At 58.5% G+C, this 24,142-nt stretch overlaps 1 protein-coding gene across 1 annotated transcript in view; it reads left to right on the top strand.

Moving 5' to 3' along the window:
- EPHA8 (EPH receptor A8) overlaps positions 1 to 24,142 on the top strand; it is a 42,339-nt gene that overhangs the window by 16,003 nt on the left and 2,194 nt on the right. Inside the window, exons 4-13 of the mRNA XM_029945879.1 lie at positions 5,711 to 6,374; positions 13,345 to 13,500; positions 15,640 to 15,975; positions 19,848 to 19,972; positions 20,050 to 20,212; positions 21,467 to 21,560; positions 22,486 to 22,553; positions 23,286 to 23,450; positions 23,648 to 23,833; positions 24,121 to 24,142. Of these exons, the coding sequence (XP_029801739.1) occupies positions 5,711 to 6,374; positions 13,345 to 13,500; positions 15,640 to 15,975; positions 19,848 to 19,972; positions 20,050 to 20,212; positions 21,467 to 21,560; positions 22,486 to 22,553; positions 23,286 to 23,450; positions 23,648 to 23,833; positions 24,121 to 24,142 (1,979 nt within the window). The remainder of the gene's footprint in view (positions 1 to 5,710; positions 6,375 to 13,344; positions 13,501 to 15,639; positions 15,976 to 19,847; positions 19,973 to 20,049; positions 20,213 to 21,466; positions 21,561 to 22,485; positions 22,554 to 23,285; positions 23,451 to 23,647; positions 23,834 to 24,120) is intronic.

The raw sequence follows: 24,142 nt of genomic DNA, 5'->3' as shown, positions 1-24,142 counted from the left end.
TGCCCCGCCCTCACCAGGAGCTGCCCACACCCTGGAACCCCCATCTGTCTCTCTCTGGGTCAGAATCATCTGGGTGGCACTGCCAGCACCCCCTGTGGCCATGCCCCCAGGCCCACCTGGCCTCCTGGTGACCCTGGGCTGAGCCCATCAGGTCTCTGGGTTATGGACACTCAGGCAGGGGCCCTCCCATTCTCCTGGGGAACTGGCGTGGTACCTCAGGGTGTCCAAGGACAAGGCTGCACTGTCCCTCCATGTCTCGTATCCAGACCCCAGGGGGACAAGGCAGTCCAGCCAGAGTGAACCCGTGCGCCTGGCGGAGGTCCCATTCTGCCATCGACAAGCGGGGTGGCCTTGGTGGTCGCAGTTCGCTGGCTGTAGAAAGGGAAGTAACACCTGGTCTTGGCACCGTGCCTGGCACACGGTGTGCCCTCACTGTGTGTGTTATCACTACCCTCGTTATCAGTATGTGTCATGGTAACGTGTCGCACACCTCTCCTCCTGCAAGTGTGCTCAGCCCCGCCACAGACACCAGCACATCACGTACACACGACTTGTTTCGTGAACCCTGGCGTCCGCGGCTCTGGAGCGGAGGGGAATAATATCAATAATGATGGTGGTGATGATGACATCACGGGTTCCTGTTCGTGAAGGGAGTGGGCGTGTGTCTTCCCTTTGGGGTAGGGTTTTTGTTTGTTCTAAGTAGGTTTCATGCCCAGTGTGGAGCCCCACGTGGGGCTTGAACTCTAGAGATCAAGGGTCCTTGATCCTGATCCTGAGATCAAGGGTCAGACACTTACCCCACTGAGCCACACAGGCACCCCAGGCGTCATGTTTTCATCCGGGTCGTTTGTGGCCTGTGGCTGGGATCAGGACAGAGCCCCGCTCCTCTCTCCCTGGAGGTTTGTGTCCAGGCAGAGGTGAGCTGCGTCCACAGTCCTCAGCCCCCACGCACCGGGCTCCAGGAGCTTCACAGGCAGGTCACGTGGGCCTGAGGACCAGGAGGGAACTCCTTTCTGCCTGAGCAGGTCACCTCTGCCTAAGGGCAAAGGCTGGGGTGTCTCTGCCTCCCTGGGCCTCAGTCTCTCTTTGTGTGGGCCCCCAGATGGCTGTCTCCCAGGGGTGAGCAGGGGTGTGAAAGGGCTCAGCGAGCTCTGCCAGTGACAGGGTGCCGACCCTTGAGCGGCTGACTGCTTGGCTGATGGCTGGGTCAGCATTTCCCCCGAGACCCAGCAGCCAGGAAGGAGTGGGCCTGGCCCCAGGTTGGCTCTGGGTATCTCTGTCCCTCTGTCCCACTCAGAGCTTAGGACTTGGTTTTTAGAGTAACAAGTTGTGAAGGATTTAAGCTCGTGGGGAGCATGACTGGGCTTGTTGACGAAGGTGCTAGAAATCTAAGGTCTGTGTGCTCACAGGATGCTCTAGAGGAGGGCCCAGAGTTACCTTACCTGTTGAGGAGTTAGAATAAATAACGTATATTCACGTAGCTCTGAATAGTTCAGAGACGTTTTCTCACAATCCCCACAGCCAATCCTGTAGGTACAGACACCCCATTTCACAGATGAGGGAGCTGAGGCTCAGAGCAGCAAGAAATAACTTGCCCACTGTCAGGCAGGTTTCAAATGGTGGCCTGGAACGCCAGTCTCCCCGGCCTGGAGCCTGTGTTGAGTCCCCTGCATTCTCTTTGGTCTGCGGCCTCATTGGGAGTGGGTGGGAGGCAATGCGGCATTGTCTGCTCAGCCAGGGACCGCCTTCCATCTATGGGACCTGGAGACCGGGCTTGGCCAAAGAGGCTAGAAGGCAGGGTGAGATCCCTGGTTCCCAAACTCTAGACCTTGAACCTGTCCCAGGCTAGCGGGTGAGGCGTGCAGATCCCTGCCTCCAGGGGGTCAGGAGAGGTGCCTGGGAATCTTTTGCTTTAGAAGCTTTCCAGGTGATTCTCCTGCCCCCCGGCTAGGGAGCCTGTGGTCCTTGGGTTCTAGACGCCCCTCGGATTCTGAAGTCTCCTGAACAGCCTGGGAGCAAGGGTCATCCAGGGCTGTCTCCAGCATCAGCAGAGTTACCAGATTGTGAGGCAGGGCTGCCGTGCCTTGAAGCCAAGGATGCCGGGTCTGGCTGGGCCGGTACGCTGCTGCCTGTAGTCACTGAGACTCAGGCAAGTCACTTTCCTCGCCTCCACCTCCCCGCTTATAATGAGATGGTCGCAGATGCCACCAGAGAGGATGTGTGAAAGGGACATTTCCTGGTGGGAAATCGGAAGCCCTGAGAAGTTAAGCAACTCCGCTAAGGTTGGGGGAGTCTAGCCCCAAGACCCAGACTCTTATTCAGGCGGAGCCCCTCCCTCCACATGCTGGGATGCACCCCCTCTTCTGTTGAATTAGCGGGCACTAACAACGCTGCCTTGGGAAGACAGGCCCATTCTGTTGTCTCACTTGATCCCTTAGAGTAGGTGGGAGGGGCAGGTGTCAGCCCCGCCCCTCTTCACAGGAGCACAAGCTTCAGAGAGGGGAGGGGAGGTGCCCAGGGCTGCACAGCTGACTCAGGGCATTCTGTTCCAGACAGAGGATGGAGTTGCAGAGCAGTGGCGGGGGTCGCAGGAGGAGTGCGCCAGGACTTAGAAGGCAGCTGCAGGGGCAGGGGGCGGGGGCGGTGCCCAGGTGGAGAACAGGGCTCATCCCGTCCTCATCCTCGAAACAGCCTCCAGGAATTCGTGCCTCTCTGGGTGTCTGCAGCAGCTCCTGGGGCTGGCAGGGCCAGGCCAGGCCATTGGCACTGGTAGGGCGGCTGGAGCAGACTCAGATGGGGCTGATTAATTTATCCAGGTTCCTGGCAAGAAACAGACAGGGAGCAGCTGGCTGGCTCTTTGGTGTTCCATTAATTGTGACAATGACTTTAGTCCCAGATGTGACACAGCGCTGCCCAGAGGCCTCGGCTGCAGTGTGGGGCGTGGGGGGGTCCTTTAGGGGCAGAGGGTGTAGGAGGCATGAACTCTCAGGTGAGGCTGGCACACCGGGGACCTCTTCCCCAGGGCTCCCTGGAGGCAGGCGCCAGTGGGCTGGGAAGATGCTGCCAGGTCGGCATTGTATGATTCCCATTCCTCTGGTGCCTTGCCAGGCCGGGCCCCAGATGAAGCACTTGGCAGCCTCCGTCTTTCATCCTCTCAGGCCTCACTTAGGTGGGCCTGTCTGAGCCCCATTTTTCAGGGGTGGGCACTGAGGGTGGAGACCACATGATTGGCCAAGACGAGGTGAGATGGAGGAGCTTTTGTCAGACTTGAGACCCCCGTGGCCCCACGCCAGCTCTGTGGAGCACTCAGAGCCCCACAGATTCTCAGAACATCACGAGGAGCGGTTTGCCCCCCACCCCAGCCCCCCTTAAGCAATAGGATCTTTCTTCAAGGCCAATTGCCCATAGAGGCCCAGGAAAGAAGAGCAAGGCACTGCATCTCTGGTGGGGCCGAGGCAGGAACCCAGAGCCTGTCCCTGCCACCTGCCCTTAGCCCCCAGCCCCTCCCTGGGGCCATCAGGAATCCACCGAACTCAGCCCACAATAACTGCTTCTGGCCAACCAGCATTCTGCAGTCGAGGAATCTGGGGCCCAGAGAGCAGTGGGAACTTGTCCAAGGTCACACAGCAGGTTAGAGACCAAGAGGTCTTAACCTCTCAACTGCTGGCTGATTTCTCAACACTGGGTGTTCCAGGTGAATCTTCTGTGTCCAAACTGGGCTATTTGGTGCTCACTGAACATTGCTTCTACTTCCTAGCCTCTGGGAGGCTTCTCCCTCCCATTCTGCAAGAGCTTCCTTCTTCGGCCTGCAGGAAGTCCCACCCCCTCTATGCCCATCCTCTACCGCCGTGTCTGATGCGCTGGGAGGCACTTCAAGGGGAGGGAGTATTTCTGGCTGGTTCAGAATATTGTAGCAGGGATGGCTGGGTGGGTCCTCTGGTTGACATCTGACTCTGATTTCGGCTCTGGTCATGATCCCAGGGTCATGAGATCGAGCCCCGTGTCAGGCTCCATGCTGTGTGTGGAGCCTGCTTAGGATTCTCTCTCTCTCTCTTTTTCTCCCTCTGCCCCTCTTCCCCTGTTCACTCTCTCTCTCTTTCCAAAAAGTTTTAAAAAAATTTTTAAATGAAGCCATTAAACTGGGTTAAAAAACCAATTGTGGTTAAAATACACATAACATGAGACTTTCCATCCTAACTGCTTTTTGAGTGTACAGGTTGGTGGCATTAAGTACATTCACTGTGTTGTGTCACCATCAGCACCATCTACCTCCAGAACTCCTTTCACCTTCCCAAACTGAAACTCTGCCCCTGTGAAACACCAAGCCCCCATTCCCCAGCCCCCCAGCCCTGACCACCACCATTCCATTTCCTGTTTCCATAGATCTAAGTGCCTCACATAAGGGGAGTCATAAAATCTATGTTCTTTCACCACTGGCTTATTTCACTTTATATAGTGTTCCCAAGGGCCACGCGTGTTGTAGCATGCGTCTGAATCTCCTTCCTTCTCAAGGCTGAGTAATAGCCCATTGTTTGGATATACCACATTTTGTTATCCATTCATCTGACGATGGACACATTTGGGTTGTGTCTACCTTTTGCTAATGCTGCCATGAACGTGAGTGTGTAAGTATTTGTTTGAGACCCTGCTTTCAATTCTTTTGCATATATATCTATTCCCAGAAGTAGAGTCATTGGCTCATAGGGTAGTTCTATTTTTAACTTTCCAAGGCACCTCCGTGCTTTTTCCACAGTGGCTGTACCAGTTTACTTTCCCACCAGCAGCGCACAGGGGCTCCAGTTTCTCCACAGCCTCAACATTTGTTTTTCCCCCTTGTTTTGCTAATCCTGGTGTGTGTGAAGTGGTATCTCCTTGTGGTTTTGATTTGTATTACCCTAATGATTAGTGACCGTCTTTCCACATACCATTTGACCATCTGTATATATTCTTTGGAGAAATGCCTATTCAAGTCCTTTGCCCATTTTTTACATTGTGCTATTTGTTTGCTTGTTGTTGAGTTGTAGGAGCTCTTTGTATGTTCTGGATATTAGTCCCTTTTCAGACACATGATTTGCAGATATGTCCTCCCATCTTGTGGGTTGCCTTTCATTCACTCTGTTGATTGTGTCTGATTTATTTCTGAATCGCTGGCCTGGCCAGCACCTGGCATGGAAGCCACCATGTTCAGTGCTCCCACATCCTGGTCCTCCCCTTCCCAAGGGTCTGAGGCATAGTCAGGTTCGTGCATCAGAAAGATCCCTCTGGCAACTGACATGGAAACTGGACGCGTGGGCTCCCTGAATCACCCAAGCGAAGTACCCCCCAAACTCCCACGCCTGGGAGTGTTCAGAGTCGCCCTATAGAACAAGATTGGGTGTGGTAGCGTTGCCATCAATTTCAGTGCTAGCTCCACCACTCACTAGCTGGGTGGCCACACGTCTGAGCCTCTCTTTGCTCATCTGTAAAATGCAGCAGATAACACTCCCCCGGAAGCATGTGGTGCTCTGTGACATCACGTCTCTCTCGAGTGCCTGGTGGCTGTGACAGTCCCGCGGAAGGGCAGAGAGTCCCAAGGGCAGTCCCAAGGGCAGAGAGCATTCCGAGTCTTCCCTGGGACACTCCGGGGAGCAGTGGCGTGTGGCGTGGGTCACTGGCGGGAGAGGGAGAGGCGCCGGCTCTCATTTCAGCGCTGTGCTCTCTCTGCCCGCAGTGGGACTCCATCAACGAGGTGGATGAGTCTTTCCAGCCCATCCACACGTACCAAGTATGCAACGTTATGAGCCCCAACCAGAACAACTGGCTGCGCACCAGCTGGGTGCCCCGCGACGGCGCCCGGCGGGTCTACGCTGAGATCAAGTTCACCCTGCGCGACTGCAACAGCATGCCCGGAGTGCTGGGCACCTGCAAGGAGACCTTCAACCTCTACTACCTGGAGTCGGACCGTGACCTGGGTGCCAGCACCCAAGAGAGCCAGTTCCTCAAAATTGACACCATTGCGGCCGACGAGAGCTTCACGGGGGCCGACCTGGGCGTGCGGCGCCTCAAGCTTAACACGGAGGTGCGCGGTGTGGGCCCCCTCAGCAAGCGCGGCTTCTACCTGGCCTTTCAGGACATTGGTGCGTGCCTCGCCATCTTGTCTCTCCGCATCTACTACAAGAAGTGCCCCATGATGGTGCGCAACCTGGCTGCCTTCTCGGAGGCGGTGACGGGCGCTGACTCGTCCTCGCTGGTGGAGGTGCGGGGCCAGTGCGTGCGGCACTCCGAGGAGCGGGACACGCCCAAGATGTACTGCAGCGCCGAGGGCGAATGGCTGGTGCCCATTGGCAAGTGCGTGTGCAGCGCTGGCTACGAGGAGCGGCGGGATGCCTGTGTGGGTGAGCGCGTCACCGTGGGCGGCCGGCCGCGGGCTCGGGGGACATGGCGTTCGCAGGCGGCTGGCGGCCCACACAGCACCTGGGAACACGAGTGGGCCTCCAGGGTCCGGGTGTCAGCAAATACACCAGGCCGCCTGGGTGCGTGTGTGCGTGCGTGTGTGTGTAGCAGCGGAAGGGAGAGCAGAGGGAGACACCCTGCAGCCAGGGGATGTCCTCTGCGCATGGTGGAGAGGCGCATCTAAGGACACCTGTGTGACTGGGCGGGCAGCCGGGTGCGCCCTGTGTGAGGGAACAATTCTAGGGCTAACGTATGTCGGGCATCGTTTTAGGCACTTTTCACGTTTGAATTCATTTAGTCCCCAGAACTCCCTTGTGAAATAGAAGCTACCCTTATCCTGGCTTTATAGACGAGGAGACTGAAGCACAGAGAGGGAAAGGAACGTGCCCAGGGGCCACACAGCTAGGAGGTGGCAGAGCTGTGATCTGAACCCGGAGGTCTGGCACCAGAGTCCGTGCCCAGAACCACCATACCTGTATGGAGAGGGGGCAGTGGAACCAGTCCGTGGGTGAATGAGCGCAGTGTGGAGTGAAGGTATGCAGGCAGGGCCCCTAGGGAGAACTTTCTAGGTTGGCTGTGTCACTGGGGCACCTGGACCCCAGCCTGCCTGTGTTTGGGGGGATCTTATCCAGGGACTTGTGGGAGGGGACAGCCAAGGTCCTTGTGAAAGGGAAGGAGCGGGGAGTGGCAGCGTGGCGCCTGTCCCCCCACCAGCATGCTGCTCGAGTTCCCACGCCAGACGCCGGGAGCAGGGCCCAGGTCCCGGGCTGCGTGGGTGTGTGTCACACTTGCACTGTGCCTGGGGCAGGGGACAGTGTCACGAGGCGTCCCAGGCACCCGGTCTGTGGGAGAGTTGGTTGGACAGACAGCTGGTGTCCCAACTGCTCTCTGCCTGTTTGCCCTCTGCCCTTCCTTGACCTCCCCGGGGGCCGGACACATGGCAGCTTGGCCACTCAGCGCATGGTGACACCTGCTGTGGGGACTACTGGTTCTCCTGGGGAAGGAGGAGTTTCCTGTGCAGGCAGCAGAGAGACTAGGGCCTGGCCCCAGACAGGAACTGGGATGGGGCCCGTCCCTGGGGCCCAGCAGGCAGGCAGGACCCCTCAGTGCCCACAGGACTGAGCAGGGCACAGGCTGACAGTTTCAGGTGATGCTCAAGGTAGGACCTTCCACCCGGCCTCTAGGCCCTCTTGGGGCCGTCTGGTTTCCTTAGGAAGTCCTTCTTCACACTCCCAACTGCCCTGAGTCTTCGCCTCTCCGGGACCCTAACCCCCAAAGCACCTTCTGTGACAGTGGCCTGCTTCTGGACTTGTTCTGTCACCTGTGGCCTAGCTGGCTCCCAGGCTCCCAGCCTCTCCTGGCCCCTGTCACCGTCATCTCTGGGCTTCTGAGCTTCCCACTGGGCAGTGACAGTAACACACGTCCCTGTTGCCTTTGCAGCTCACGAAGGGATGCTCCCACGTCAATTCATTTGCTCACTGTAGCCAGGCAGGCATTACGATTCCATTTTACAGATGGGAAAACCGAGGCTTAGGAGGTAGTGTTGCTACACAGGCCTCACAGCTGCTGACAGGTGGAGCTGGGGCCCGAGTCAGCTCTGTCTTGCTCAGAGCCATGTGTAGGTATGTAACCTATCCCTGGCCCAGCGCCACTGCTCTCCCCGCCTGAGCTGGCTTCCAACATCCCCTCCCTCTGGTGGGGATAATAAAGTCCCTTCGTGACAATGTTTTGAGTGTTTGCCACATGCTAGACACATGAATCAGCGCTTCTTACTCCTCATGGCAGTTGTTCCTTCCATTGAGCATGTGGTGTGGCCCAGGCACAGGGATTGAGGCACAGGGAGTCCCTGCGCCGGGGGAGTTCACACACTTCCTCATGCTGACGAACGTCCTCTGAGTGAGGTCATGTATCCCCATCTTACAGATGCGGCACACTGAGCCCCTCCTACCCAAGTTTCAGAGTAGGGCTCTGATCCCAGGCTGGATCCCTCCAGAACCCTCAGCTGCTCCCTCTGTCCACACAGTCTACTGCCGCCAGACCCCACTCCCCTCCCCTCTGGGTGGCATCAGAGCAGTTAGTGACTGGCGTAGCATGGGCCATAATAATCAGGCCTCGGTGGCCACCTGCTCAAGGTCCGCCACTGGCCCCAACTCGATTTAGCCAGCAAGTGCGAGGAGGCCACTTGTCTGTCCAGCGTGCAGTGGGACACATTTGCTCGTGGGAGGGAGACGGGTCTTCCTGACTGTGGGGTCACAGGTCTTGGGTCCTGCTCCAGCCCCCTTGCTTGACAGGGGTGGGAAGTGGAGCCCAGAGAGGGAATGTGTCTTGCCCGAGGCCCCACAGCGAGTCAAGGGCAGGAGTCCGGGTAAAAACCCCCAGGTCCCGAACAGCAGGACCATCCCAGGGCTGGGAGGCCGGTCCCGTTTCCCTGCAGTGCTGGCACATTAATAAAAAATAATAAAGAAACGTGAAAGCGGGGTGAGGAAATTGCGGCATATTTTGAATTTCACATTAAAATCACAATACAACTTAATTATGCCATTTGCAAGATAATTACGGGTTTTATAAAAAATATTAATTCCTAATGCACGGCAGGCAATGGGTTGGGGACGAGATGCCAGTTGTAGGTGACACGAGGAGGGACCTCGCTCGCTCCTGCCGGAGGTTTCTGCGATGGTCTGTGTCACCTCCTTTGAGGAAGCGGCGCGGGGCTGAAACCGAGCCCCCCACAGATGCGAGGCGCTGCCCGTGGTCCCCATCCTCTGCCCTCCTTGGGTGGGCAGCCTGAGAGTGGGGAGGCTGGGGGCCAAGCAGGAGCTTGAGCAGAGTGGGGGTGCCCTTCTGGGCTACTTGAGTTGTCCTCTCAAAGCTGTGGCTCCCCTCCGCCGCTGACCGACCCGAGTGGGACACCCTGAGGACCCTGGGCCCCTGGCCTTCTCCTCAGTTGTCTCTGGGAGGGCTGGGCTCTGGGGTCCCTGCTTGCCCAGCCTGAACCCTCCGCCTTCCCCCTAGCAGGGGGTCTGGAGCCTGAGGCCTGCGGCAGGGGCAGCGAACAACCTCCCTCCGGCCCCTCTTCCCCCTGGGTCCGCCCTCACCGCTCTCCTCAGAAGTGGTCGGGAAGCACTCAGTTTCGCAGAGAAGACAGTGACAGCCCAGGAAAAGGGACCAAGCCAGTGACATGGCTCTTTGGGGCCTTACTGAGACTGCCCCCAGGCCTCAGAGACCCATGAAGAACGCCAGAGCCATGCGGAGCTCGTCCAGGCTGCTAGTGGGAAATGGAGGCCCAGAGAGGTGACGTGACTGGCCCAAGGGCACACAGCTAGGGGTGGGATTGGATCCCAAATCTCCCAACTCCCTGAGCAGAGCGCTCCCCTCGCAACACAGTTCCAGACCCAGAGCCCTCCCCCCACAGCTGGCTGCATCCCCCTCCCTCCGGGAAGGGGATAGACCTCTCAGAACATCCCCTAATGGAGAGTCTGAAGTCCTGGATGCCGTCCTTCCTGTCACCTGGACGCAGAATACAAACCACCCTCTGAGGCCCTAATCATTTTTCTATAAATATCAGAGCATCTCGTTTCGGAGGGGGCGTGTGAGCGACGGGCTCTTTTGCCTTCCTGACTGTGTTTAAAATCTGATTTCGAATTAATTTCCTTTGGTCATCCGCCCGCAGACACCTTATTTGTCAAATCGCAGGCTCTTGGCGGGGGAGAGGGGAGAGGTGGTGGGGCCTCAGGCAGCTGCCGGCCTGACAGGCGGCCTGGGCAAGGTGCCCTCGGCAGGGGCAGCGGCCCCGCCTGGCTCCCGGCCGACATGCCGGGCGCGCAGACTCCGGAAGCGCCCTGGGTGGACCGGCGGGGCCGGGCCCCAGCCCACGGCCGCTCCATCTGTCTCAACCATTAATTCCCGGCCCTGCCTCCAGGTCTCCGGGCTCCCCGAGGCCTGGTGATTAGTATTCTTATTAAAGATTATTTTATTTTCATTGCGTGGATTAATCTGGCTTTGACACGTTATAGCCATATGGGCATTAGCAGAGCGCGTGAGGAGCGCCCGCTGGTGAGCGGCAGCGTGGCCAGGCCAACTCTAAGCCCCGGTCGCATGTTGAGACGCTGGTGGGGGAAAGGCCCGGGCTCCAGAGGCTCCCCCTCCTGGGTTCGCATTCTGGCTCTGCGAGGAGTCTGGAGCAAGGCACTCCGCCTCCTTCCTCCCCGCCAAAGAGATGTGTTAACAGCAACCACATAGCACTGTGAGAAGTGCCAGGCACTGCCCTGGCATGAGTTCACATGCATTCGCTCATGTCCCTGCTCCTTACAACGGCCCTAGAAGGTGGGGACTAGTAGTATCCCCATTTTACAGATGAAGGAACTGAGGCTCATCAACCTGCCTGGCATCCCTTAGCCTAGGCGAAGGGGTGAGAGCAGAAAAGGAGCCCAGGCGGCCTGCTCCCAAGTTCCTGCTCTTACCTGACAAGAACAAGATGAACTCTGAACGGGCCGGGGCTCAAGAACCTCAGGCTGTCGTGCTGTGCTTCCTTTATGCCACCGATCAGCCCAAGGTGTCACCACACTCGTGCTGTGTGCCTCTCACTGCTCTGACAGCACATTGAGAACAGGACCGGCTTTGGTACCCCGGCTCCATGGTAGAATCTCGATAAATTGGGGTGAAGGAATACGTGAGGGGTGGAATGAGCGGACGGTCCCTGACGTGCCCGTTGACAGGGATCTGATAACTACAGGGAGAGTCTCCAGCTTTCAGTTCCACAACGGGCTTGACAAGTATTTGCTGATGAAGCACAAAGCCTTCCTCTGCCCCATTCCTGGGCCTGGAAGGAGGCTCCTAGACTGTGTCCCAGGACCTTTGTCTCCCGGAGGGCTTCTGGGAGGAGGAGGTGAGATCACGGAGTGTCAGGCCCGAGCCGGCGTGGGGTCTCTCTAGGCGGGAGAGAGGAAGGCTCATAACTGAGACACATGTTTGCCGACTGTCCAACCTGGAAGCCCCTTCCGGCCCCACCGCCTCCGAGTCTGGGAAGCAAACTCACGGCAGTGTCGTTTCTCCCAATTCTGGGTTTTCTCTCAAGCCTCTAGAATTTTACAAATTAACTTGATTTGAGCGATTATCATAAATAGATGCAATTGAAAAAAAAGAGATGACATGACATCTTTTCAAGTGACGCTTCTCTCAAGCACTGAGCTTTCCAGAACAGGACTCAGTGCCTAGAAATCCCAGTGAACTTCCCAGTGGCCCTGTTGCCAAGGAGGTCAGGTCCACGGTGCAGCTGGGAACTGCCTGGCTGGGTGGCATTTGGGCCTCCTTGAACTCACTGGATCTCTGCCTGCTGCAGAGCAGGTCATGGCGGGATTAGCTCCCTTTGAAAACGATCAGCACTTCTGCTCGGAGCGATACTCAGAAGTTTGAGGTGAATAGGGCAGCCCTGCCTACAGCCCCTTCCGGTTTAGGAGGAGAGTCAGACATAGAGATACACAAGTACAGCCATAGTGCTCTCTGCGGCGATACTGAGCAGGGACTGCAGAAGTGGGGCAGGGAGTAGTGTTTCTATGTGCCTGTGTATGTGCGTGTGTGTTTGTGCGTGTGTGTACAGTGGAGATGTGGAGAAAGGCTTCATTCCAAGGGACAGGAAAATGAATCTTGAGAGTTTGACAGATCAACAAAAAGGACAAGCCATCCCAGGAAGAAGGCAAAGCACGTGCAAAGGCCCTGAGGCAGGTGTGGGAAGTGACTGGTCCTTTAGTTTGGCCTGTGGATGGGCAGTTGGAGGAGGCTGTGGGCAGGCTGTGCATGCCACGCTTTGTTGTTAGGCCATGAGGGTTGAACTGGCAGTGACCAAGTCAGGTGCCATTTTAGGGAGTCCCTTAACCTAGAATACCCCCACTCCCTGTGTGGCTGACTTGTTCTTATTGCTTAGACACGATTCAGGTATCATTTCCATCTGTGGGAAAGTAGCTGTTCACACCGTTTACCCTTTGCCACATCCCTGCTTTATTTCCTTCCTGGAAATGGTCACGGCCTCGTTTCCTGCATGCCTCCCCCTTGAAGGTGCTGGCTTTGTGAGGCAGGGACCCTGTGATCTTGTTCGGGGCTGTGTCTCCGGCACACACATCAGAGCCGGTGCTTGTGAATACCGGTGGAATGAGTGGCGGTCACCCTGGCAGCTGGGACTGGGGAGGCAAGGCTGGAGGCGGGGCCCGTCCAGGTGAGCGATGGAGCAGGTGTGGCGGCAGCTGGGGAGAAGGTCACATATGAGACAGGTCAGTCCCAGTCGTGGTGACAGGCTCTGGGAGGGGCGGGAGCCTGCCAGTCCCCAACAGTCAGCATATCTTGGGGAATTTGTAAAACAGATTCCCGGGCCCCACGCCTGGCTCTTCTAACTGGAATCTGTTTTTATAGGGTTCTTATCACCTGTGTCTCTTGTCCGGTCACATTCCCACCTGCCCCATTCCCTTCCAGCTTTCATTCCTACCCCAGTCCCAACCCCAGCCCTTGGGTGCTGAGCCTCATGACCCCCACATCCGAGCAGTGTCTTGCTCAGGGCCCCATGTCCTGTGATGGACAGATTCAGGCTGGAGATGGGCCGGGTGGGAAGGGCCGCAGCAGGAGACGTGACTCAGGTTTGAAGAGGCTCTTTCCTGTGCCGACCTCGGGGCTGGGACTCAGGTATCGGGGCCCCAGCCTCCGCTCTGCCTCCGACTAGCTGTGCAGCCCTATGTGAAGTCACAGGCCCTCTCTGTGCTTCAATCCCTCCATCTGCAAATGAGGGTAGGACTGGGTGATGCTGAAGGTGTACACCTGTGTTCCTCAGGAGATCATCCTGGCAGGCCTCGGGTCTGAGTGGGAGCCACCCCGAGGCCTGCCAGGGCGGCCGGGCTGGCTTGCCTGAAGCCACCTTGTCCTCCGCAGCCTGCGAGCTGGGCTTCTACAAGTCGGCCCCTGGGGACCAGCTCTGCGCCCGCTGCCCTCCCCACAGCCACTCTGCAGCCCCCGCCGCCCAGGCCTGCCGCTGTGACCTCAGCTACTACCGTGCGGCCCTGGACCCCCCGTCCGCAGCCTGCACCCGTGAGTACCGCCCCGAGCCCCAGAATCCTGGAGACCCAGACTGGGCCAGGACCCCCTGCTGCCAGGACTCCACGGGCCTAGTCAGTGCTCTGTGGGTGAGGTGGGGACAGGTGGCGCTCTTGGGCCAGGGGCCACTCTAGGGCGGGGGGGTGTGTGATTCTGACTGACTCCTCAGTGGTGGCCTTGACCTCTCTGAGGTCCCTACTTCTTGTCGTATGTCACCTGCCGTCTCTACAGGGAAACCCTTCCTTCCTTCCTTTCCTCAGTCTGTCCTCTTTGCTTCGAAGGGCACACGGGAGCTGGACTCGTGCCCTGCCTGGCACCAGGTGTCTTTGGTCACCTTCTGATCCAGCAGTGATACTGCTGTCCTGGGGGCTGGAGCGGGCAAGCCAGGGGGTTCCCACGAAGCAAGGGGGGTCAGAGGAGCCCCCCAGTCACTGCCATCCTTGACGGACTATCGGAGCTGCCTTGGTGTGCGTGGGGTGCAGGCATGAGTGCAAACAGGGAAGAAATCTGTGTGCCTGCCTGCAGGGACGCGGCATGCGTGTGTCTGATGCCAGGCGTGCCCTGGGAGGCCTGCAGCATTACAACCACTGTGTGTGTCTGCACCGGCAGCTGCCATAGGAGACGCCTGCACCGTGTTCGGATGCTTGAGTATGAGCATGGGAACCTGTGCTCTTCTGACGGGGGTGTGCGCATGTGGGTCCCTGTAGGAGACTCCCAAGTCCCCGCGGAGCTTCAATGACTGCGCCTTGTGAGCTTGGCGTGTGCGCAGGTGGCCCAGCAGGGGAGGCGTGTGTGCCCAGAGAGGGCGTGGTTGCGTGTGCTCCGGCCCCGGGTACTTGAGGGGACTGCGAGGGACTCTGACACCGCGCCTGCAGGGCTGCGTGGCTGTCGTGGCTTCTGCGTGCTGCTGACGGGGCTCCTTCATTGCCTCCTCTCCTGGCCCGAAGGGGCCTCTCACACGCCCAGCCCGCCCCATTTGCAGGCGCCGGTCTCTTGTGGTGGAGTGGGGGACGCTTCACACAGTTCTGACTGGTTATCCCCCCGAGTCTATCCCAGCCTTGGTCTCCGATCTCCCCCTCCACCCGCCTCCATCACACACAGTTCCCGGGCTCCCTGTACATGGCATGTGCGCATGCGCATGCACACACACACAGGCACACCGCCTCACTCCCTCCTGCCGCCGTCCTGCCCAGACCCATGCATTTTCCCCACACGGGACCTGCGGGGACAGAAAGGATGGCCGAGCCACGAGGTGACTGCCATGGGCTTTGCAGGCACGGTGAGCCCAGCTCTAGGTCATGGATGCTTGTTCTTAGCTAGCCAGACTCCAGTTTTTCTCCAAATCCACAATTCAGTGCCTTCAAGTTCTAGAAATCTTAAGACCGTAAAAGACTAGGCTTTTAGTATTCCATGCCCCTCAGATTCTGCTCTTCTCTATGATTGTGAGATTCTACTATTCCATTTTCTTGAGGTCTAAGAGTCCCTGCCTGGGATGCTGAGAATTGAAATTCTGAGCCCCAAGGGTCCCCACAGCCCCCCAATCCCTCCAGACTCAAAGCCCCACCCCCGGGAGCCTTCCCCAGCCCCCAGCCCCAGCCTTCTCTCCAAAATGTCTGCACTTCCCTGACTGGGGATCCTGTGGGCGAGGGGGTGGGGACCCCCTGGGGGCAGAGACACCGCCCAGGCTTCCTGGAGCCCCCATTTTACTGCACAGCAGTGCTCAGGGGTCTGTTCTCTACAGTCAGCACAGGGGCTAAGGAGGGAAGCGTGCAATGCAAACGGCAGAGGCATTTCCCACCAAGGTGGCTGCCACGGGCACCCCCCGCCCCAGGGTTGTCTGTCTGTCCGCCTGTTCTGGATGAAAACTTTGGGAGACACCAACCCAGGATCCATGTGATCCTGCAGTGGGACAGCACGGGGGTTAGCTCGCTGCATGCAGCCCTGACTGTGGTCCTGTCTGACACTGCCCCTGCCATCAGGGAGTTGCCGGAGGCTGGAGGAGGGGTGACCTTACCCTTGGGGAGCCCCACCTATCATGGGGGAGTCCCAGTCCTTCCCTGGCCTGATGAAGGGGAGGCTGGAGCAGCCCAGATGAATGCCCGCCACAGCCACCCATTGTTCTCTGCTCCCCAGGGCCGCCCTCGGCCCCGGTGAACCTGATCTCCAGCGTGAATGGGACTTCTGTGACCCTGGAGTGGGCCCCTCCCCTGGATCCCGGCGGCCGCAACGACATCACCTACAACGCCGTTTGCCGCCGCTGCCCCTGGGCACTGGGCCACTGCGAGACCTGCGGGAGTGGCACCCGCTTCGTGCCCCAGCAGACCAGCCTGGTGCGGGCCAGCCTGCTGGTGGCCAACCTGCTGGCCCACATGAACTACTCCTTCTGGATCGAGGCCGTCAACGGCGTGTCGGACCAGAGCCCCGAGCCCCGCCGGGCCGCCGTCGTCAACATCACCACGAACCAGGCAGGTAGGCGGAGATGCTCCGTCCCCCAGCTCCCCCGGGCCCGGGCCCTCGCAGGAGCAGAGCGCGGAGGCGTTTCGGGCCGGTGCCTGCCTCTCCCGGCCCTGCCTTCCTCCTCAGGGCTGGGAGCTCCAGGCTCCCCTCGCCCTTGGGAAAGGCAATCCTGCCCTGTAGGTGGGAGGAATCCAACAAGGTCAGAGACAGGCCATCACAGCCATCATAGGCGTGGGTTCCAGAGCTTTCCCTCTGCCTCTGTTTCTTCCTTGGTGCTCTGTGAAGAGCAGTTCTTGCCTCAGGTACTATTTGGGGGCTTAATTGAAATGAAAAATTCTTAGCCCAGCACCTGGCCCAAGGTACCTGCTCATAAATGTCATTAAAAAAATAAAATTACTCTGATTATCATTTTCCAGACACCTGCCACTGGTGCCCCTGGGAGAGACTTGGTCGCATTGGTTCAGACAACAGCCATTTATCTCTGCGTGTCTAGACTTTAGCCCCCGGAGCCCTTCCCTTTCCAAATTCTGGTGGGTCCTGCCTGTCAAGCGACAGCCCTGCCCAAGAGCCCGCCACGGTAGCTTCTTCATGAGCAGCCACCCCAGGACACATCTGGGCCCACGGCGGCCCCCGGCCCGGCTCCCAACAGCATCACGCAGGCCTGGTCCAGCAGACACTGTTTTCACCATGTCACCCCACGGGAAGTGGCAGAGCCAGGATTCGAACCCAGGTCTGGCTCGCACCCATGTGAAACAGGTGTCCCAACCGTGAGCCCAGGGGTCCCCCTCCCTGATGCCAGGGCTTTGTCCACTCAAGAGACTCTCATCCAACCAGCATCTGTGGGGCACACGTCGAATGCCCGGCTCTTTGCTTGGGGCTGGGGACACAGTGTGGAATAGGTCTGTGTGCCTGGTGCTTGGGGCTCTGGCCTTGGCTGCTGCTCTCCAGGGAGACTGGGGGTGCAGGTGGAGCAGGAGAGCCCAGGGGCTTTCCCGACACCATCAGTATGTTCCGTCATTAAAAGAAACCCCCCCCTCCTCGAAGCCACACTCCCTTCCAGCCACCAGACCATTTCTTTTCGCAGGAAAACCTTCTGAAAGACATGTCCTTGCAGCCGTATCTGCGTCCTCTCTCTGTGAGCCTCTTCCGGCAGCTCCCATCGGGCATCCTTCCCCACCTGTCCACTGAAGTTCAATGCCTCCCCCTGGCCACACGCCCCGGGACCTTGCTCCCTGTTCTTTTCTCATTGGCGGGACACTTTGGTCTTGCCCCCAAGCCCTGCACATCCCCCATTTTCTGTCCCACCATTCTGGCCTGCCCTTCTTCATCTCTGCCAGCCCTTCTTCCCTAAACAACCTCAAAAGGCTGGGAGGACCCCGGGATTGTCCCAGACCTTCCTCCCTTCCCTATTCACCCAGGTCCATCTTTTCCGAGGGATCTTATCAGGGCGCCAGGCTTGGAATTCCGCTCTCAGGCCGACATCCCCCAAATGTATATCCCAGCACAGACCTCTCCCCTGAGGGCTGGCTGCCCGCTCCCGCCCCAGCTGGGTTGTGTTTTAGCCTCACAGTACCCCAGACCTGCACCTCCCAGAGGCCCCCCATCTTAGGACATGGCACCACTGTTCACAGGGATGCCGGAGCCCCGCACCCCCTTCTCAGTCTGACTCTCCCTCCCTCCGTACCACATCTGTCACCCGGCCAGCCCAGGCCTCAGATCCTTCCAGTCCACCTCTCTAAGCTCGGGCCGCCATAACAAAATACTGTAAGTTGGGGGCTTAACCCACAGAGATTTATTTCTCATAGTTCTTGGGGCTGGAAGTCCAAGATCAAGATGCTGGCCAGTTTGGTTTCTAGTGAGAACTCTCTTTACATCTTGTGGACAGCCATCTTCTCGCTCTGTCCTCACAAGCCAGAGAAAGAAAGAAGTGTCTGGCATCTTTTCTTATAAAGGCACAAATCCCATCATGAGAGTCACACCTGCATGACCCCACTTATACCTAATTATCTCCCTAAGACCCTACCTACAGATCCTGCCAAGTTAGGGGTCGGGGCTGCAATATATGAATTTGGGAGGGGGCACAATTCAGTCCACAGCACTGTCCGCATCCGCATCAGGTGTGGGCAGCCACAGGAGCCCCTTCCCCTGGCCCCCTGACTCCTTCTCACACCACGTCCTGAGGGAGCTTTAAGAATGTAAGTGAGGTCCAGTCATCCGTGAGCCCTTTACCAGCTTCAGCCTGAGCTCACATCCCATTTAGCGCCCCCCCCCCAAGGCCGGGGGGCACCCATGCCACCCACCCTACCCACCTCTCCAGCCTTGCCCGCCCACTTTCACCCGGCCCCTGCACACACAACGTCCCCTCCATCACACTCACTGCCTTCTTCCTGTCCCTCATGGCACTTAACCAACCTGTGATTGCACATCGATCTACCTTCTTCCTTTCTGTCTCTGTCTTAGATCATAAGCTCCTTGAGGGCTGCCTTGGTCACTGCAGGAACCCCAGGTCCTAGCTGGCCACACGGCATGTGGGGAAGGCGTTCAGAAATCCTGACGGGGCCAGGGCAGGCAACAGCCCTGAGCAAATGGGTGAGGTCTAGCCTCACAGAACGCTTGCTCCTCCCCCTCCCCTTCCCTTCCCCCCTCCTCACCCTCTGTCTTCTCCGCAGCCCTCAGGTGTCCCCCCCTTATTCCCTTCCACCTCTGCGCTCCGTCCCCCTCTGTGTCTGCTCCACTCACACAGGACCTCTTGCTTCAGAAGTTCTTTAGTTTTTAAGGGGCACCTATATATTGCTGTGACCATGATGGTCTTATCTGATCCTCACCTCCTCCTGGCTGGTGGTGCTGCTGGTTTCTCTTTCGGGATGGGGAAGATGCAGCCCCCAGATGCCAATGGTCCCAGCCAGCAAGAGAAGGCCGGCTTGTGACCCCAGGCCTGATTCTCAGGCTGGCGGGGGGGCCCCTGTGCCACACTCTCCAACTTAACTCGAGTTACTTCTTATTTTTTCATGCCAAAGCCACCCAGCAGTATTTATTGAGCACCTACCGTGCATACTCCCTGCCTTCAGGGAGCTCCAGGTGTGCTGGGGAGACAGGATACCCTGATGGGGAGCAAGAACTGGGCGTGGGGGGCAGCTGGGGGCCCCAGAAGGTGTGGGGCAGGGTGTATATCTGGCCCTTCCCAGCAGACTCACCTGGGATTAACTGCACTGAATGCAGGAGGGAGGGAGGGAAGGACAGAGTGACTCCGTGAGTGAGTGAGGGGTGCCCTGGGGACCTCATGCGACACAGGAATACCTGACCTCAGATGGGCTCAGCTCGGTCCTTCCTTCCTCTGAGTATCAGAGCTGCTGCAGCCATACTCTCCAAACCCAGGCGGTGAGGATGAGGCTTCAGTCCTGCCCCTTCCTCCCTTCTCCTTTCCTTCCTCCTCCTTAGGCACCCCTGAGAGCCTGTGATGCCCCAGGCCTTGGGCTAGGGGTGGGAGACATTGGGGGGGATGGGGGGGCCCAGGTGGAGGAGAGTGTCTTCTGGGTGAGGCTGGTGGGCTCCAGCGCCATGCAAGTGGATGGGCCTGGCTGGAGGGGAGGAGGAGTGACAGCTGTACCAGTCAGCACCCCCCTTCCCACCCCCCCCCCGCCCTCCCTTCCCCATCAAGCTAAACCCAGCGTCCCAGACCCCTAGACCCGAGCCAGGCTGTGCCCGCCCCGGGTGACCAAGCAGAGCAGCAGCCAGTGATTTATAGGATTGAAGGCTCGCCTGGGGCCGGGGCAGGACTGTCGGCAAGGTGAGCACCGCCAAGCCAGGGGCCCCAGGACAGAGGCCAGTCTCCATTATCGCCCAGCCTCGCACCTGACCGAGGCCGGCCTCCCTCCTGCCCCCAGCCCCGTCCCAGGTGGTGGTGATCCGCCAGGAGCGGGCGGGCCAGACCAGCGTCTCCCTGCTGTGGCAGGAGCCGGAGCAACCCAATGGCATCATTCTGGAGTATGAGATCAAGTACTACGAGAAGGTACCGGCCGGGAAGGGAGGCAGGGGGAGGGGAAGCGGGCAGGAGGACCCAGGGCCGACCACCCCTCTTGTGGGCAGGACAAGGAGATGCAGAGCTACTCCACCCTCAAGGCTGTCACCACCAGGGCCACCGTCTCGGGTCTCAAGCCGGGCACCCGCTACATGTTCCAGGTCCGAGCGCGCACCTCTGCAGGCTGCGGCCGCTACAGCCAGGCCATGGAGGTGGAGACCGGGAAACCCCGTGAGTGTGGGGGAGGGCGCGGGAGCCGGGCCAGGCCTGGCCCGTGAAGGGTGGGGGTCAGAGGAAGAGGGCTGGTGAGCTGCTGCCTGGGCAGGAATGGTGTGTTTACAGGTGCAAGACTGAGGCTCAGAGAAGGGAAGTTACTTGCCGGAACGGATGGAGCTAATAAAGGCCCACCAGCCATTGGCGTTTGCTGAGCATCAGTGTGACTTGCAGGCATCGTGGTGCCCCTTTGCCAGCAAGGTCACCTTATAATTGTCCCAGAGACCCTTGAGTGTGTTGCCATTATTCACATCCCCATTTCACAGATGAGGAAAATGAGGATCAAAGTAGTAAAATGAATCATCCAAGGTCACCCAGCAGGGCAGGACTTGGACCTGGTCAGTCTAGGGAAGGATCCGTGCCCCTTCCCCAGGATCGCCCTGCTCCCAGCCCCAGAACAGTGGTTCTCCCAGGTAGTCTGGGACCAGCAGCAGTTCCTGGGAGGTACTGGAAATGCTGATTCTCCGGCCCTACACCAGACCTTCTGAATCAGAAACCTTGGGGGTGGGGGCCCAGCAGTGCCCGTTCGGCGGACCCTCTGGGTGGTTCTGAGGCACGTTCAAGCTTGGAAACACCCTGCCCCTGTCTCCAGGTGCTTGGGGGCCTCTCTCTGCACTATACTCAGGTGCTCTCCAGGGGGTGATACTAGGATAGAAAGGTTCAAGGCTGAGTTCATGCCCCTCTTCAGCTGGCACTGCCTTGGCACTCACAGGTGGCAAGCGCCCTGAGGTCTGATACCACGCTGAGACTGCCCCGATAGGAATCCTGCCTGGCTCAGTTCCATTTACTGTGTGACCTTGAGTAAGTGCCCTGGGTTCTCTGAGCCTCAATTTTGTTGTCAGAAAACAAGATAATCCTGGGATTCCCCCTATAATTGGGAGTAGAACCCTCGCATCTCTCAGCACGTTCAGCTTTGTTATTGTTTGAATACCAGGCAGGACAGTCCTATTACAGGTAAGGAAACTGAGGCTCAGAGAAGTCTAGCGATTCTCCGCGGCTCACACAGCCCCAGGAAGTGGTGACACCGGGGCAGGAAGCCAGAAGCCTGAGGTAGCACTGTCTTGAAAGGGAGGCTTAGTAGAGGGGAGGGTGGCGGCAGAGGAGGAGGTGGCCTGTGACCAGACTCTGGGCTGAGTCTCACCGAGCCCAGGAAAGCCACCAGATCCCTGGGCCTGAGGGGCTGGTCCCCCGACCTGCTTTCCCCCTCTGCAGGGCCCCGCTATGACACCAGGACCATTGTCTGGATTTGCCTGACGCTCATCACGGGCCTGGTCGTGCTCCTGCTCCTGCTCATCTGCAAAAAGAGGTGGGTGGTCCCTTCCTCAGCCACCCCCAGCCCCTCTGGAGCACTGTGTCTCCAGCACGGTGTCCCCTTGTGCCTGTGGCTGGCTTTCCCTCCATATGCACCTGTTCATTTTTCGTCCTTCACTTTGTCTTGCGCCCTGCCCCCATGCCCCGCACATCCCCCATTTCCTGTCCACCTATCTGGCCTGCCTTTCTTCATCTCTGTGAGCCCCTCATCTGAACCACTCTGAACCACTTCAAAAGGCTAGAGGACCCCAGGCTTGTCCCGGACCCTCCTCTTTTCCCTGTTCACCCAGGTCCATCTTTCCCAATTGACCTTATTGGGACCCTGGCTCAGAATTCTGCTCTCATGCTGACATCACTTGGGGTGACCAGCCTGTGATGTGGAGATTCTGGTCTTATTTTGCGGGGGAGCTAGCTGGGGATCCAAGACGTTAGGCCTTTTCCACTAAGTAGATGTCAGAACTGGAACAGGAGCCCAGGTCTGCCAACACTGAAGCCACTGTTCTCTCTCACTCCACCACAGAGGGAGGTAGAGATGCAGACACTGGGTTTGGTGTGGACTTAGGATCACAGACAGTGAGAATTGGAGGCATTGTGCTGTTCACGGAGACACGGGCCCAGGGGAGGGAGGGGGCTGGCCAAGGTCACACACTGCTGTAGATGCCAGAAGCCTCGTCTCCCAACCACCCCGCCAAGGGTGGTCTCGTGTAAAATGGGGCTAATAATGCAGAGACTGCTGTGCGGGCCAAGCGCACTTGACTTTGTAAGTTGTAATTGTCAAAGATGTCACAGTCCAGCTGGGTTGAGAGCCTGAGGGCAAGGACTCCCCTCTGCAGGGGCTGACCCCGAAGGGGAAGGAGCCAGAAGGGAGGAGTTCTGACCCTGACCAGGGTCAGGGCTGAGGCTAGGGCCGTCCTCCACAGGCACTGTGGCTACAGCAAGGCCTTCCAGGACTCGGACGAGGAGAAGATGCACTATCAGAACGGGCAGGGTGAGTGCAGGGGCCCAGGGACGAGGGGCAGAGAGGAAGTCAGAGTGGGAACCAGCGCTGGCCTGGGGAGGGCACAGGTGGCAGGGGAAAGGTGCCCACAGAAAAGATGGAGCCCCAGAGAAAGCAGGAGAAACCTGCTTCACAAGCAAGTTTGTGCTTCACACACTATTGTGTTGGGGAGGTCGTCATATACTCTTGGGTAGGAACCCATGCTAGAGAGGTTTCTCAGGATGCTGCAGAGACCCCAGAAAACAAGGATAATTAGGAGAAAGCCTACCTCCATACCGCACTTCTGTGCCCAGGGTAGACATTAGTATTCATTATGGTACTGATTCTCATTGAGCTGAATGCAGCATCAGAATCCTTCTTAACGCAGTCTTCTAGAGAACTATTTTGAATCAAAATTGGTATTTGTGATGAAAACATTTTTGCTACATTTCTACCCCAGAACAATTTAGAAAGACCTTAAAGATGCTAGCAGTGACCCCAGAAAACTTAACAGCAGATATACTCAGAACTCACTGGAAACCCCAGAGTCCTCTAGAAACCCCATAGCTCCTCCATGGAGACCCAGTTGTCACTTGGTAAGCACATACTGGGCACCACATCCTGAGATTCCCAGGGACGCTCCTTACCCTCCCGCCCCCACCCCAGACCTATCCCAGGCCCATGGAATGAGTGAAAGAAAGTCTCCCGCATCCCACTGATGGCCCTTCTCTCCTGGTTCCTCAGCGCCTCCCCCTGTCTTCCTGCCCCTGCACCACCCCCCAGGGAAGATCCCAGAGCCCCAGTTCTATGCGGAGCCCCATAACTATGAGGAGCCAGGCCGGGCGGGCCGCGGTTTCACCAGGGAGATTGAAGCCTCCAGGATCCACATTGAGAAAATTATCGGCTCTGGTGAGCCTCAGGGGCTGTGAAAGTGGGGACGGCACAGGGAGGTGCCTGGGGGAGGAGCACCTGAGGGAGAGGGAGAGGGGAGCCTGTGTGGCAGGCTGTGGGGCACATAGTGTGTGGGGCAGGGGGCGCGCCAGGGACCGGGTGCGGAGAGGAGGGTCCCACAGCCCTCCCCTGCCTGCCCTGCTCGGGGTCCGCAGGAGAGTCAGGGGAGGTCTGCTACGGGCGGCTGCGGGTACCGGGCCAGCAGGACGTGCCCGTGGCCATCAAGGCCCTCAAAGCTGGCTACACAGAGAGACAGCGACGGGACTTTCTGAGCGAGGCATCCATCATGGGTCAGTTTGACCACCCCAATATCATCCGCCTTGAAGGTGTCGTTACCCGTGGTAGGTGCCAGACAAGGGCAGCCTCATCCTGAAGGGCCCCTCCCCCCCCCAGGACCGTCGTACTCTGCCCCTGCCCTGCCCCAGCCCCCTGGTTCAGGTCCCCCGGTGACTTGGTTGAGGAGGGGGCCCAGAGTCCGGGACCCCTGTGGGAACCCTAGCCTTTCCAAAGCCGTCAGTGCTGGCCTACGTCCTGGCAGCTCACAGAGGGGGCCTGTTCCTGGGGTCTCTGATCCAGCAGATGTGATCTCCCCCCACCAAGAGCCACCCCCACCTCTATCCCTCCCCAGGTCGCTTGGCAATGATCGTGAC

Source organism: Suricata suricatta, chromosome 8 (genome assembly GCF_006229205.1).
Source record: "Suricata suricatta isolate VVHF042 chromosome 8, meerkat_22Aug2017_6uvM2_HiC, whole genome shotgun sequence".
Taxonomy (NCBI): domain Eukaryota; kingdom Metazoa; phylum Chordata; class Mammalia; order Carnivora; family Herpestidae; genus Suricata; species Suricata suricatta.
This window is presented reverse-complemented; position numbering and strand designations above follow the sequence as displayed.